Genomic DNA, 14,977 nt, shown 5'->3' with positions numbered 1-14,977 from the left:
GCCGAGAGAGAAAGAATCTAAGGACTGATGCTTATTCTGTTTATCTTAGGTGCTTGCGGTACCCCCTCCATTCATGCTGCTTGCTTCTTGCGTCTCAAATCTGGCCATACTGCAGTGTATGACAGATACTGTAATTTTGGAGCAAACTTGACAAATAAAAATTTCGGATAAATTTTCATGCAATGTACTTTCACTACAATTAAAAAGTAACAGTTGCTTAATATAAAGAATTTCAACAATGCTTATGTAAGTTTTATTATCTCATGAATATAGATGAGAAGTGTATTCTTTACTGTCAAAAGATATAACCTTTCTTCGTTAAGTTTTTTAACGCAATGTACTTACATTATTATTACTATATTTGATTGCAATTTACTATTTTTGTCATGATGTATCAGATAAATGATTTATCTATTAATTCTGCACTTATATAAAAATCATATTTGTATGTTTTAAAATTTTGCAAGACATACAGTTTATATGTTTCACTATTTATTGTTACAGATTAATTTTAATTTTACTTTTTAATATGACTGTGATTTAGTTTTAATTATTAAGTTATCTAATGTTAACAAGACAGTCGATTTAATTAAATCTACTTAAAAGAAAATTAATTTCTCAGAAAAAAGAAAATATAGAATTTGTTTTACAGAATAATTTCTAATGTTGTTTAAAATTTATCAGGGCCATCAAAAAAATAGAAGACAGATCATTCAAACAGTAACAATACATGGACTAATAAAATTTGAACCATGGCAGCCATTCGACATACTTTGCAAAGAGAAGTGTTCACTCCTAGTGATGAAAAGCTGCTTAGTGTATGCTATGTCAGCAAAGCTTATAAAAAGAAGAAGATGAGCTTTTTATGCTTGGCTACAACAACAGATACGCCAGGATCTCTTATATTGTACCAAATAAAAAAGAATGACAAGAATGTTTATAAGAAGAAACAGTCCTGGCCTCTGAGCGATATACAAGTTGTAGATGGAGTGAAAAATGATTCCATGGATATAGAATTGCACATTGACAAAGTTTATAAGTGGTCATCCACTACGGCACAGGAAAGGCGAACATTTATCAGTAATTTGTATACTTATTCCTGCAGTCTAACTCAGAGGCCGGAATTTAAAAATATCCCCAAAGAATGGCTGATTGATCCGACTGCATTGAAGGAGAGTGACAGTATTACATTTACACCTGGTATGCTTTAGTTGCTCAATTTAATCTGACATTGCTAACATATTCATTTTTTCTTTAATAATTTCTGAGAAAGAAGGTAGTTTTAAATAATTAGTTTTCTTACTTAATAATATAATTTTTCAGATCTTTTGGCATCACCTATTACTTCAGATTATCAACCTATTACTGAAAAGGAAGCTACTGATTTAAAACAAATGATGGAGAATTGTGAATATGCTGTTTCTAATGCTGAGCTTTTCATGGAAACCCTTTCGAAAGATCTATCTATTCTTGATGGGGTAAAATAATATTTTATTTCTGCTAAAAAAGATATCAAAAGATTGTAATATAGAAATTTGATAAGTTGACTGATGTAGCAAAATTTATAGTACTAATATTTTATTTTATTCTTTTGCTAGGAAAATGTACACTCCGTTTTAGCATCAGAGCAGAGAGTAGCGCAACTGATGAACAGTATAGATGACGCAATAATTGAGGCTTCTATCGTAGAAGCTCGATTAGCGGCATACGATGAAGCATTAGGAAGAATAAGAGAAGTAATGGCTCGAGTTGGGCAAAAAAATCAGGCTATACATACCGCGAATAATAACGCGAGACTTTTATTAGACCAGTTAAATCTAGTAATTGTAAGTAAACAAAAATAATTTACACGCTTAAAAATTACATTTATCTTTTATTATAATTTCGATATATAATTTTGCTTCTCTTCAAGTCACAATTAGATATTTCTGCAACGCACCAACGTACTTTGAACGAAGCTGAATTGCCAGGCGAGAGAGAAGAGCTCAGCCTAGCAGGCGCAGCGCTCTTAAAAGCAATCACAGCACCTCTTCCGCCAGGCTTGGATAAACTGAGTGCTGTTACCGAACAGAAAAGGCGATTGGACAAGCTCAAAGCGAAATTCTCAGTTATTGTTGCCAGACATTTAAACAACCTTTTCATACACTTGGTAATTTGATGTTTCTTTTCAGTATTTTATTTTTTTACTCTTGCTAATATAGTGCGATTATTGCGATTAAAACAAAAATGTTTTTCCAACTTTTTAATTCATTGCATTTTAGGGTAACGATATTGGAGATACATCGAATTCCATGACAGATCTAATCTTACCGACCCATCAAGGAGTTCATCACGAACTTGTACCGTATACCGAATTGATGCAGCTGCTAAGAGCACTGGACAATAAAGCCTTTGTGCAATTAACCAAAGTTTATACCGATGCCATGAGCAAACTGTACAAGAGGGATCTAAAGCGCTTTTTTGAAGAAGCTAAGAATAAGCTCATCACTAAGCGTCTGCAAGGTATAACAATAGATTTTTTTACGGTAGAGCCTCCGAATAATAAATAAATGATAATAATAAGTAAGAAGCGTGCAAAGATCTCAATGTATAAATAACATTTAAGATAAATCGGTGCTCTACTGTGTAGCGCTTTTTATCATTCTCGCAAATTTTATATATTAGTAAGAAAGTACGTTTTAAGTAAATGCATCAAGATCTAGCGGTCAGAAGGGCGAGGACCTGCTCAACCCGGCACCTATCTGTCTGCTGAGCGGCGAAGTATGGGCACCAGTTGGTGAAGGAAACCTCCTGGATTCAGTCCTTGATTGTGTGCTCTCACAGATGCAGCCGGTGTGTCTCGCTGAACAAGGATTTTGCGTTTCGTTTCTTCAACTGGATTCTGTTCTCTCGCCTTCTAAAGTAAGTATCAATCAATATATTTTCATTCTACCTTTTTTAGGCACATGAATACGTTTGTCATTTTTGGCACAGAGTAGCGAAATAGAAGAAATAGAGAGCACGAGCAATGGCGCGGCAAGTCCTGGCTCGGTGACTTCGACAGCGAGTAAAAGATTGGAACGTCAGGTCAACGAAGACGTGCGCGCAACTATGGCTGCGATATTCCCATCATTGGAAACCGAGCTGAACAACTTCATCGGCTTTCTGGACAAGATTGACAGCTTGTGAGTTGCTTTCGAGAGAATATTTTTCCATTCAAAATTATGAAATTTTTACTGATTCAAGATTTCAATTCTTGCTTGCAGCTGGTGTATGTATGTGTTAGTGCGTTTGTCGCAGCATGTTATGTCAGCTCAGGACACCGGCTCGTTTCTCTCGATGACATTCGCGTCCGCTCTGATCCACGTGAAACGAGCGTTTGACAAGTTCATGCAGACGCAATTGCAATCCATACTCTGCGACACGAAAGTTAATCGCCGGCACAAATGCGGCATATTGCCGTATATAGAGAACTTTGGACCGTTTGCGAGAACTGCGGAGAAGATATTCCGCAATTCCGACAGAAAGGTTGATCTCGAGAAGTGGTATACGAAGCTCGTGAGCACCATGTTTGAGGCTATCGTCATTCACAGCCGAGAACATCACAAGACGCCGCAGGAAGTCATAAAAATGGGTAAATAGAAATTGTTTTAATAATTAATGACATAGTTATCTAATATTTTAGTTGCTTATAATATTTACTTATAAATAATTAACAATACTTGCCATAATTTGTAGAGAACTTCCATCATCTCTACGATCTTCTCTCACAACTAAAGATCTCCGTGTTGGACCACGAGCGGAAGGAAGCCAAGCAAAAATATCAGGACGCACTTCGCGCTTATGTTACGCAATACTTTGGACGACCTCTTGAGAAACTTAATGTATATAGATATTGCTATCTAAAAATATTTTACGATTATGACTTTCATAATTATGTTAAAATATGTTAATCAAGAATGTTCTCATACTTTTCAGCTTTTCTTTGAAGGCGTACAAGCTAAGGTAGGAGCCGGTGTAAAAGAATCTGAAGTAAGTTATCAGATGGCTTTTAGTAAGCAAGAATTACGACGCGTAGTAAAGGAGTATCCCGCGAGAGAAGTTAAGAAAGGTCTGGAGAACTTATATCGTAAAGTTGAGAAGCATCTGTGCGAAGAGGAGAATCTGTTACAGGTAAGTAAAATACGGAAGAGATGCATATTACATTTCTAATGATTCGACGATAGTCATGTTACGAATCCTATAAATATAAAAAATTTTCTTCAATTATTTATATTACCATTATTTTGTTTTCAGGTTGTCTGGCGTGAGATGCAAAACGAATTTATCGCGCAATATAGACACATCGAAGAACTGATACAACGTTGTTATCCAGATAGTAATGTGATGCTAGAATTCGCCATTCAAGACATTTTGGAATTCTTTTCGGAAATAGCGCGATCTCACTGAATTAACTCAACGTTTATAAAGTAAAATACTATTTGATTTAAACAATTATTAATATAATTATTGTAATAAATTATAGAAAGCGACAGTATATATATATATATATATATATTTATACATATGCATACATACATGCAAATAGTCTGTAATATTATCTCATCATAATAAATTGTGTAACAATGAACAAAAATAAAAATAATAAAAACATTTATTTTTATATTGCAGTGTTAAATGGAGATTAAATGGAAAATATTTGATTCATTAGTTACAATATAAATTATTTAACACAAAACTATATATAAATAATGAATAAAGTAGATATGTTTTGCTAAAATAGAATATAGATATTCATATACTCATAATGAGTCATTTATTGAGAATACGAGTTATTGCGTATTACACTTGCACAATAAAGTACAATAAACATTTTCAACAGTTGTAGCCAGATTGCTTTTATATCTATTTTAAATAGCTAATAATTTTATTTAAGCATTTATTTCTGCTCAGTAGGTTCCTCAGGTGGATTAAAGTTAAAGAAGACAATGCCTGATGTTTTCAGCTGAAAATAAAATATAATAATTAAATATTGTAAGCAATTCTTTAAAATTTGCAGTATTATAAATGAAACTTAAACATATATCTTTTTTATGATATACATATATATATGTAATTGATAGTATTTGTTATTATAAATGTTATACTTACAAAAGTTATAGTGCCAATTAAGAGACTAACACCAGCAATTAATTGAGTATTATAAACTTTTTGTCTTGCTTCATAATGATCTTTCCATGGGCCACACGGTGAATGTAAATCATTTATTGTTGCATATTTAACTTCAACCTTTGAACTGGAGGAACGAGTACCTTTGTATTGAAAAATGACATTGTTACAAAAATACAATCATCTTTATAGTTAATGTAGCTATATTTTTTCTTTTATTAATTTATGAAAGATATAAAGTGATCTATAATACTAATCTTTATTTTAATGCTAGATTTTTAATAAATTCCAAGTAATTTTTGTCTTAAACAGAGTATCAATATTAAATATTCAATACAAACTCAAAGATCTGATAAAATAAAAATACTGTAATTCAAGCAAAAAATATTTCGTTAATTAAATGTAAAATTACTTTATTATTTAATTTTATACCATTAATAATAATTATTACCATTAATACCATTAATTACCACTAATAAGAATTATTTCAAAATTATTTCTTTAAAATTTGTGGAAATAATTGACAGCAAATTTTGATCAACGAATCCATCATTAAAAAAAGTGTATGACTTCAGTTAATTAAATTTCTTATATATTATTGCTGCACATTTATTATAAAATAACATTCAGTGGTATATTACCACGAAATAATAGATATTATGTAAGGTAAGGTATGGCTGATTAAATCCAAGTGTGAGATATGCGAAAACGAACGAAACGACAGCGTAAAGATCTTACCATTTCTGGTCACGTTACGAACAATCGGTCGCACCAATTGATTGAGCATTTTGAAACGATTAGCCTGCGTGACGCAGTCACGAAATCCGAAAAATGTAACACCAGCGAAACGTCGATGAATTGATTCTAAAAGAAACACTCACGAAATTTTCGCGATGCATAGAATATAAAAGTGTACATAGAGCAATCTTGACGGGTTGCGGAATTTCTTAATGCCATCTTGTGATATTTTGTGACACACAGAGCTGCTGTCGATAGTTGATTAAGCTATCGACGGGAGATAAAGTTTATAGCCAGCTATCATGATAATATGAAACAATTATAAAATAAATATAAAATATCCTAAGCTACAAGAATTAAATAAACAAATAATAAATATAATTATGTACAATATATCCAATATAGTGGATTTTTCATTAAATTATAATAATGTGCAAAAAGTAGTGTCAACAATTTTGTAAAAATTTGCAACAGAAATGTTAATCATAATAATTGTGAAAACATGTAATTTTCTTTAGAACAGAGCATATCAATAAATTTTAAGATATTACATATATGTGTGTGTGTAAATCTTACAATTTTTGTATGTACCACATTTTGTCAAAAATTAGAAAGAATAAATTATTTGATACAAAATTGCTTAATATTATATAAAGAAAAAAGCTAAAAAAAAAAAGGCTGATTATTTGTGAACATACACATTGAGTGTATTTGCATTTTTAAAAATTATATGTATACGTAAAATATATATTTTTTTTTGTGCGTTATTATTAATAAATCATAACTTATAATAACAGATATAATAATAAACAAAAGCATGTTTTATATATGTCCATATTTATGTAAAAATAATCATACGTGAAGACTTTTTCTAATTATTCGCCGATTTGATATTTATTTCTTTCGGTAAAGCATCAATATATTTAAATGTAATAAAAAGAAAAAAAAACCTTAGACAAAAAAAAATCATTATAAAGAAAAAAAATCTAACTTAATTAGATTAAATCTTAAAGCTAAACCTAATCGACTATAAGTTAAAGTAATGATACGTTAGTAAGATTAATTATATAACCATAACATCAAATCGGAACGTAAATAATTATCAGTTCAAAGCGACGTATAAGTCATTATCCATCGTTGTGTACTTGTAACTAAATTATTTATCATTGTACGATGAGAAATAAGACGTAATCGTTTCACATACGTTTTTCTTTTACGCTTTTGACACTTTTGTATTTGTCAGTGGGAAAGGTATTAGAGTATAATGCCAATGATTTTACCCAGTTTTAAACATTTACATTTTTGTTAACGCCAGTTAATTCAGGCAATTCAAGAAATAATGCAATTCGACTTTTCTTGTACATTTCCGTTGGCCTTCTCAATCTCCATCAGTAACGTGTGAAAAATATCTGCAACAGACTGTGGAAAAAAATTAAGGTTAACAAAAGTTTTACAGTTTACTTCACAATGAAGAAATACTTATAGGTACCTCGTTTTGTTTTGCACTAGTTTCTAAAAATGCTGCATTCCAGGAATTTGCTAAACGCTTTCCTTGATCTGTCGTGATCATACGATCTACATACAGATCTGTTTTGTTGCCCACTAGCACAATTGGAACACTGCAAATTACATTGCATTTTATAATTTCAGGCTGAATAAAAGTATGAGAGCATGGAGTACTTGTGAAAGAGAAATCTTACTGAAGCTTCCCAGTGATGTCGAGTAATTTGTCATAAATAATTTGTACAATTTCAAAACTCTTTGCACTGGTTATACTGTACACTAAAACATAGCCGTGGATGTCCATCGAATACTGAGTGGGAAATATACTATATTCATCCTGACCAGCGGTGTCTACTAATTTGAGTTCATAGTCTTGACTATTTACTCGTGTACTTTTTGTAAACGCTATAACAACATATGAAAAGTCAGTAGTACTCGACCACTCAATATAAATTTAAATTTCTATCAATTGTGAATCAGTGAAATAAAATATAAAAAGTATTTCTTACTATTTTCTATTGTAGGATCATACGAGTCCACAAATTGTCCTTCAACAAACTGTATACTAAGGGATGATTTACCTGTATTATAAATTGAATAGACATCATTAAAGCATTGATATTTAATCGATAATAATTATAGCTAATAGATATGTCTAATAATTGTACTGACAAACATAAATTACTGTACAACAAAGTAACATAAGAACACTGGTGCTCATACTTCATTGTAAAAATTATTATTTTATTGTAGAAATTATATATCATAAAAGTATATCTACATGTCTCTTTTAGATCTTACCTACTGATCTATAGCCCATAATAGCTATTTTTCTCTGCTTGGGCGGCATGTTGTAGCATTTACAAACTGAAAAGCAGTGAGGATATTCAATAAAAGCTGGTGCATAATCCAACTAAACCCTGCAAACAAGAGAAAATTTTGTAACCGAGAAAATCTTGTTACGTTCGTTATTCGTCAATATTACGCAACTGTGTTATCGCGTTGAATCCATCAATCAATTTACTAAAATAGCCAATACAGCTTGGACCAATACAGCTATAAACACTGCCATGTTTTTTGAGAAAAGTCTACGAGTTACAAAAGTAGCAGAAAATATTGTGCAGATGCATCGTTTACATGTACATATCAAGTTTATACATGTGTACAACGAGAATCGCACAGTAAAATTTTTTACTTGTTTACGGGGCTATCTGTCTTTGATTATGACGTAATTATAAACAATTGAAAACTTGGTTCAGAGGGAAGTAATTAATTAAAGAATAGCGTAGTTATTGAAAATAAGCGTACTATTCACTGTGCAACGCAAGCTTGGCGATCGACGATAAATTGACGACGATCACTGCGTAGCAATCTCAAAGAAACGCTACGATTGAATATGATAAAAAAAAAAGAGGTAATGGTGTATGCATATACACAATGGGGAATGTGCCTTACATCGGTGAGTGACGTTCCCGGATTACGAAGTTGTGGTGTTTCCAAGGAATCGCGCAAAACTGACAACGCGGTCGCTGATCGCACTGCGTATTGAAATAAAAACAAATAACGTTCCCAACTACGCACTGTTTAATGCACGTACTACGGACGCACGCGTACGTGCAGTGCACGAAGCGAGAGAGAGTGAGAAAGGGAGAGGGAAGGAAAGAGAGAGAAAGATGACGTCAATGACGTGATACGTTTCGGCGTCATGTATGCTTCGCGTCTAAAGTCTGACACTTCCGGATGACTCGCTCAGCTGTGTTTGACAGTTTGGCAACAACTAAATATGCGGTCAAGCATACACACATTTAATTAAATTTAATTAAATTTAAGAGTTCAAATATTACATAATAATCACTTAATAAGTTTTATTAAGAAACATTGTAAATAAACAAGATATCGCGCAACGTTAAACAAAAAAAAAACTATCAGTAAAAAAATATAAAATAGAGATATAAAAAAAGAAATTTTGGTAGTTTTTTAAACCAACATTTATTCATTCAGATAATGCACCGATCCGGAAGTATATAATTTTAAACGTGAAGACATATCGCGCAATACATAAAAATCAGCCAAAACCATGTCAACTGACAATTGTTAGGTCAATTAACTCGATTTTTAATTGTAATATTATAAACACATAACCTTTTCCTTCTTTCTCTTCCTTCAAATGTAAAATTATATTTGTTTTAAATGCCAACAAAAAAAGAAATAATAATTCTTACAAAAAATTACTAACTTACATGATTAGAGCAACATAAATACTGATTTTAAAAGCACGGAAGACTATCCTCAATGATTGTCACAATTTGGCTTTAGAGTGTTTGACCACCATGTAATATAACCTTATTTCACTGTGTAGTTGACAATTAATATATTTATTCCATATAAGGATTAAATAATCCTCTCTTTCTTATACTTTCTAATACTTTACGTCTTGTGCTTTACCTAAAAAATAATAGTATAAAGAAATAAATACGAAACATTTAAAAAGGAAAAGTAATATATACCAGAGGTAACCTGAGTAGTGCGTAAAAAAAAGGACACACCTAAATGCTTTAAGCTATCTATCGCAATAGTCTGCAGCCACGTATGTCGAGCATTCTAATTGGCCGTTTCACAATAATTCTCTAAAATCCCCAGACAATTTTTGCAGAAAGATCAATAATTCTCTACGCAAGAACCAATCAGGATGTTCCAGAAACTTTTCTTCTAACGTTGTAAAAATGCCTTTAGGTATAGAAATGTCCAGAGACCATAGTAGAAAAAGTTCACAATATAGTAGTTGACCGATGAGGTTACGCTGGTTCTGACTGGTTTTGACAGTCGTGGATCATGTTAAGCCGGAGTTGATAAGAAGTTCTAAATTTGCATTTGTAGTCGGATTTTTGTTAATAATTATCGTGCTTGAAATAAAAAAATATATTTGTATATATATGAGCACTATTTCGCCTGGTAGTTTGTATACTACTATGTAGTATGAGTAATAGAGTAAATAGTTATTTCTTTTTTCCGGCGTTATTTTATTATTTTGTCTTTCATCTGTCTGCTTATTTAACGTATCCCGATCTACTTGTTATTTGACGATATGATGCCAAACACGGACGTTTATGACAGTTTGTACTTGTGAGTAAAATATCATGATACATGTATTGTCATTTGATACCAAAATATAAAACAATATAAAATAAATTATACGTATCGTCAATATTATTTTCGGCTAATTTAATTTTATTCTTTTATCAAGGTATGCTACTCCCGAAAAATTTTTTGTGGAGCCAGTCGGGACCAAAGTCCTGCTAGTGGTTGATAGAGTGAGTCAGCAGATCTATACACAAGGTAAGAACTTGATGTCGATATGCATGAGTTATTTGAGCAAATCAGTAATAATTTTTTATCTCTTCTCATAGTTGGTACAGCTAGCCAGATTCCAACAACTGCTAGCCGTAGAAAGATATGGGGTCTTGTTGGAACTATACGCCTCTTGGCGTGTCGTTATCTCGTTGTCATCACGGATGCTCAGATGTGTGGAACTATAGCAGGACATACCATCTATAGGATATCTTCGACAGAAGTGATACCTTACACAAGGTCCTCTTTACACTTGACTGAGAAGCAGGTGCAAAATAACGCCACATATTTGGAAATGGTCAAGTCTGTCTTGAATACGCCGTACTTTTACTTCAGTTACACTTATGACCTTAGTCATACCATACAAAGGCTGCATAATACACCACCCGAATTCTTGCAAGTAAATATGTTACATAATATTTGTGTCGCTATTTTATGCAATGCTATAAGCAGTTTTGCAGTAAATATATGTTATCATATAGATGCCGCTTCATGACAGGGCAGATCCTAGATTTGTATGGAATGCATACCTTCTGCAGGATTTGAGTGCAAGACCAGAGCAATATAAATTTTGTTTACCCATCATTCATGGCTGTATCCTTTGGCATACATATTATCTTTTACCATATATTTAAGTTAAGCATTTTTCTTTTTTCAATAACCTTAACAATTAATTTGCACAGTTGTCTCACTGAACACAGTGGTTGTGAATGGCATCGCGTTTAATTGGGGCATCGTGTCTAGACGCGGTGTGCATCGTGCTGGCACAAGATTATTTTCACGTGGTATAGATGCCACTGGGAACGTTTCCAATTATGTGGAAACGGAACAGATGATCGAAGTGAATGGCGATCGTAGTTCTTTCGTGCAAACGCGCGGATCTATCCCTCTGTTCTGGTATCAAGCACCAAACTTAAAGTACAAGCCAAAGCCGCAGATCAGTCCGCATGAAGACCACCAAAGTGCTTGTGCTCGGCATTTTGACGCCCAAATCTTTCACTACGGAAAGCAAATCCTTGTGAATTTGGTAAGATTTACTTTTCTCTTTTTTTAAGAATATTTCAACATTATGAAATTAAAATAACAGAAGGTTTACATTTTATTTGTGCCAAGCAAAAATAATTTTAGAAATTTTTATCATATTTATGCTTATAAATGAAATTCTACTATCGATATTTGAAACAGATCGACCAGCGTGGACCAGAAGCACTGCTTGAAGATGCATATCGCAATTTAGTCCAAAGAATCAACAACCAAAATGTTCGATACGAGGCTTTCGACTTTCACGCGGAATGTAGAAGACTGAGGTGGGACAAACTGAATACTTTAATGGACCGATTAGCTCACGATCAGGAACAGATGGGATATTTTCTATTGATGAGAGACGGAGCATTGCTCTCGGCTCAGGATGGCGTTTTCCGTACAAACTGCATTGACTGTTTGGATCGGACAAACGTTGTACAAAGTATGTTGGCAAAGCGAGTTCTTAACGAAGTATTGAGCAGGCTAGAAATACTCAGGAAAGTGGAAGATCATCCTGCGTTTGAAAATCTTTTCAAACAGGTAGAAATATAAAGTTATTCATTCGAATAATAATAATCTTGGCACTTTTAGTATTAAATAGATATTTGCTTTTATGTAATAGAAAAAATAATATTGTCAATTTGAAGAAAATTTTCTATCAATGTCCTTAGGTTTGGGCCGATAACGCAGACATAGTAAGCATCCAATACTCCGGCACGGGGGCGTTGAAGACGGATTTTACGCGAACTGGCAAGCGTACTAAATTGGGCGCAATGAAAGACGGTCTAAATTCATTGACGAGATATTATAAAAACAACTTCGCCGATGGATACAGACAGGTACATAAATCTTGGAAACTTCTTTTATAATTTCTTTTTCGGTGATGTGATGATTCCTTGTTTTATAGGATTCATTAGAGCTTTTTCTGGGTCGTTACATCGTGCAGGACGGAGAATGCACTTCCGTTCAATGTCCCTTGGAATCCGAGCGAAACTGGCGTTACGCAACATTCCCACTCGTTCTGTTAGTCGCGTCTTCGATGCTGGTCGCTCATGTAATCTTGCCGTCGCGATACACAACGGAAATATTGCTGTACATGCTATTCTGGGGCGCCATGGTGGCCGGCACTTTTGCCACCATTATCCACCACGGCAAGCAATACGTCGACAAGCCGAAATTACTTTAGAATTAATCGATTCTATGAAATTCCAAATTATATATATGTACAATATGAATAATCCATGGCGATAAGCGATTGTAGACTTATCAGTTTTGCACCATTATCTATTAGGCAATCAGATCGGTATCTCGGTTTTTATATCATGGCATGAAGATAGATCTCATCGCGTGATGCACTAACAACGCTTACCTCGGTGAAATTAGTCCTTTTAAGTCCTTTTCGGTGGTACTGTTTAAGTTTCGTAATAACAGGATTTGACGTATTTTTGTCAAATGCATCTTTTTTATTGTTGGTACAAGGTTTACGTGGTGATATGTGTTCCTCATGAATTATCATTATAATGACTCTTGCACTTTTTGCATGATAAATAGAGGAGTACGCAATTCTCGAACGTTCCTTAGGGTTCGCTTGACGTTTCGTGACGGGCTCTTACAATGTATTGTAGAGTCAGGCCTCTAATCTCCGCCAAGCGTTTGCGTGAGTAAGGCGACCGCGAACAAAACTAAACCGCATTGTGCTCGGCGCCCACCGTCCATAGATAACTTGCAGTGTGAGATTGGTTTCTGATTCGAAGTTCAAAGGATTCACGAAATTATTTTCAATTTTTTTGATTCTGGCAATTACATTAGTATCTTCATAAAAGTCTGTAATCGTAGCTGTTCTCCATTGGATGAGTGTTTTTCAATTCTTGTGAATAAATACTCTTTACTTAACAATGATTTTATCTTATGATTAATTTTATGTAATGAATAAGATTTATTTTATTTTATTTTATAAATAAATTTTTGAAGATTTAAAAGAGATATAATTAATATTAACATTTAAATTGTCATAAGTTATTGACAAGAAATAATACTTGCATCTATGTTAAAATATTTTTCTCTTTAATTTTTCAAATTAAATCTAAATAAATTTTATTCATTGAATATTAATTTCTATTCACGTAGCACTTGAATGAAGAAACCATTACGTTGCCTTAAAAGTGGAATCTTTTATTTATAAATCCCTCACTACTAAAACAGGTTTTTCAATAAAATAAAATGAAATAAAAACTCTGTGAAACTCTTTCATAGTAAAGGCTCGTTCGATTGTATTTTATCAGGCAACACGCATCACAGACCTGCTGACTATTAAAGACCCAGGAAGTTTTTGAAAAAAGAATGTAGATAATTAAAATTGACTCGTATAAATGTATCCAATGCGTCGCCGGCGACTTGTTTGTACGGACGTTCGTGATTCGCGAAGTGCTTCATAAAGTAGACTTTAACATTACAAATCAAGAGCGTGAGGGCGTACGAATTTCCGTAGACATGGAATCCTGAGCCAAAGTATATACCGTTTTTAGGATATATATGTATATTGTATTTTATTGTACATCCGCAACACGATATTAACACGAATTATGTCATCTATTTGGATGTAGGCGAGAAACACGTCACATCGAGAGAGTATTTTTTAATATTGCAAGAGGCACACCGCCATTAAAAAGAAAGGGAACCTTAAATGAACGGCGGAGTTTATTCGCCAATGAATAACGTTAACAACTTATCCTTCTTGCGGATCTTCGGATTGTAACTGATGTTAATTACAAATAGATGAATTATACAATCAAATGCAACGATGTTATCTTTATTTATTTTTTCCTCGCAGATTAAGCTAACGATTAAATTCCATTTATCTTTGTTCTCATATTTTATCTTTTTTCTTACTCTGAATTTTGTATTTTCCAACATGATTGACGATTCTGACAGCTCTATATTCGTATAGCGAACACAAAAGAACGTATCCAGTCACTCATCTCATCGGATGTTCGAACGCGCGTTTCGCTCTCGCATTCAGCGTAAACGCTCGTAATCCACGCCGTAATACTCGCAATTCGCCCGGCCGTGCGGCCTGCAAAATATACGCCCGGCCGTTTATCACGCCGCTATTCTTCTGTCTCGTTTTCTCGCTTTTCCATAAATCCGCGCTATAATTTCGGGTTTACAGTAATGCGCGTTCTCGCGCGCGTATCGCGTGGCCGCGCGCGAAGGAAGA

General features: G+C 33.4%; 3 protein-coding genes across 9 annotated transcripts; 2 read left to right on the top strand and 1 right to left on the bottom strand.

The window, feature by feature from the left end:
• The first annotated feature begins 99 nt into the window (after nt 1-99).
• On the top strand, nt 100-4,642 carry Sec3 (exocyst complex component Sec3). Its single transcript, XM_012360859.2, has 12 exons — nt 100-246; nt 685-1,200; nt 1,324-1,478; nt 1,599-1,826; nt 1,913-2,149; nt 2,262-2,502; nt 2,684-2,901; nt 2,974-3,164; nt 3,246-3,613; nt 3,718-3,863; nt 3,958-4,152; nt 4,276-4,642. The coding sequence occupies exons 2-12, from the start codon at nt 753-755 to the stop codon at nt 4,426-4,428; spliced, it is 2,580 nt and encodes an 859-aa protein (XP_012216282.1). The 5' UTR covers nt 100-246; nt 685-752; the 3' UTR covers nt 4,429-4,642.
• Nucleotides 4,643-7,077: 2,435 nt separating this feature from the next.
• Nucleotides 7,078-9,936, bottom strand: Rheb (Ras homolog enriched in brain). Of its 7 annotated transcripts, none has more exons than XM_067359418.1 (8): nt 9,897-9,936; nt 9,630-9,834; nt 8,845-8,927; nt 8,191-8,256; nt 7,899-7,970; nt 7,587-7,794; nt 7,376-7,505; nt 7,078-7,305 (listed from the first exon to the last, which is right to left on the bottom strand). In XM_067359418.1, the coding sequence occupies exons 4-8, from the start codon at nt 8,237-8,239 to the stop codon at nt 7,216-7,218; spliced, it is 549 nt and encodes a 182-aa protein (XP_067215519.1). In that variant the 5' UTR covers nt 8,240-8,256; nt 8,845-8,927; nt 9,630-9,834; nt 9,897-9,936; the 3' UTR covers nt 7,078-7,215. The 7 variants fall into 7 exon arrangements, with proteins under 7 accessions (XP_067215519.1, XP_012216291.1, XP_012216295.1 ...); XM_012360868.2 differs by having other exon boundaries at nt 8,191-8,309; nt 9,897-9,934; XM_012360872.2 differs by lacking the exon at nt 8,845-8,927.
• Nucleotides 9,937-10,143: 207 nt separating this feature from the next.
• On the top strand, nt 10,144-14,553 carry Sac1 (Sac1 phosphatase). The gene is made up of 8 exons (XM_012360866.2): nt 10,144-10,512; nt 10,634-10,725; nt 10,797-11,137; nt 11,220-11,331; nt 11,421-11,764; nt 11,923-12,300; nt 12,432-12,599; nt 12,668-14,553. The coding sequence occupies exons 1-8, from the start codon at nt 10,475-10,477 to the stop codon at nt 12,944-12,946; spliced, it is 1,752 nt and encodes a 583-aa protein (XP_012216289.2). The 5' UTR covers nt 10,144-10,474; the 3' UTR covers nt 12,947-14,553.
• Nucleotides 14,554-14,977: the final 424 nt, after the last annotated feature.

Source organism: Linepithema humile, chromosome 7 (genome assembly GCF_040581485.1).
Source record: "Linepithema humile isolate Giens D197 chromosome 7, Lhum_UNIL_v1.0, whole genome shotgun sequence".
Lineage (NCBI taxonomy): Eukaryota > Metazoa > Arthropoda > Insecta > Hymenoptera > Formicidae > Linepithema > Linepithema humile.
Note: the sequence above shows the minus strand (reverse complement) of the source record. Positions and strands in the feature narration are given on the sequence as shown.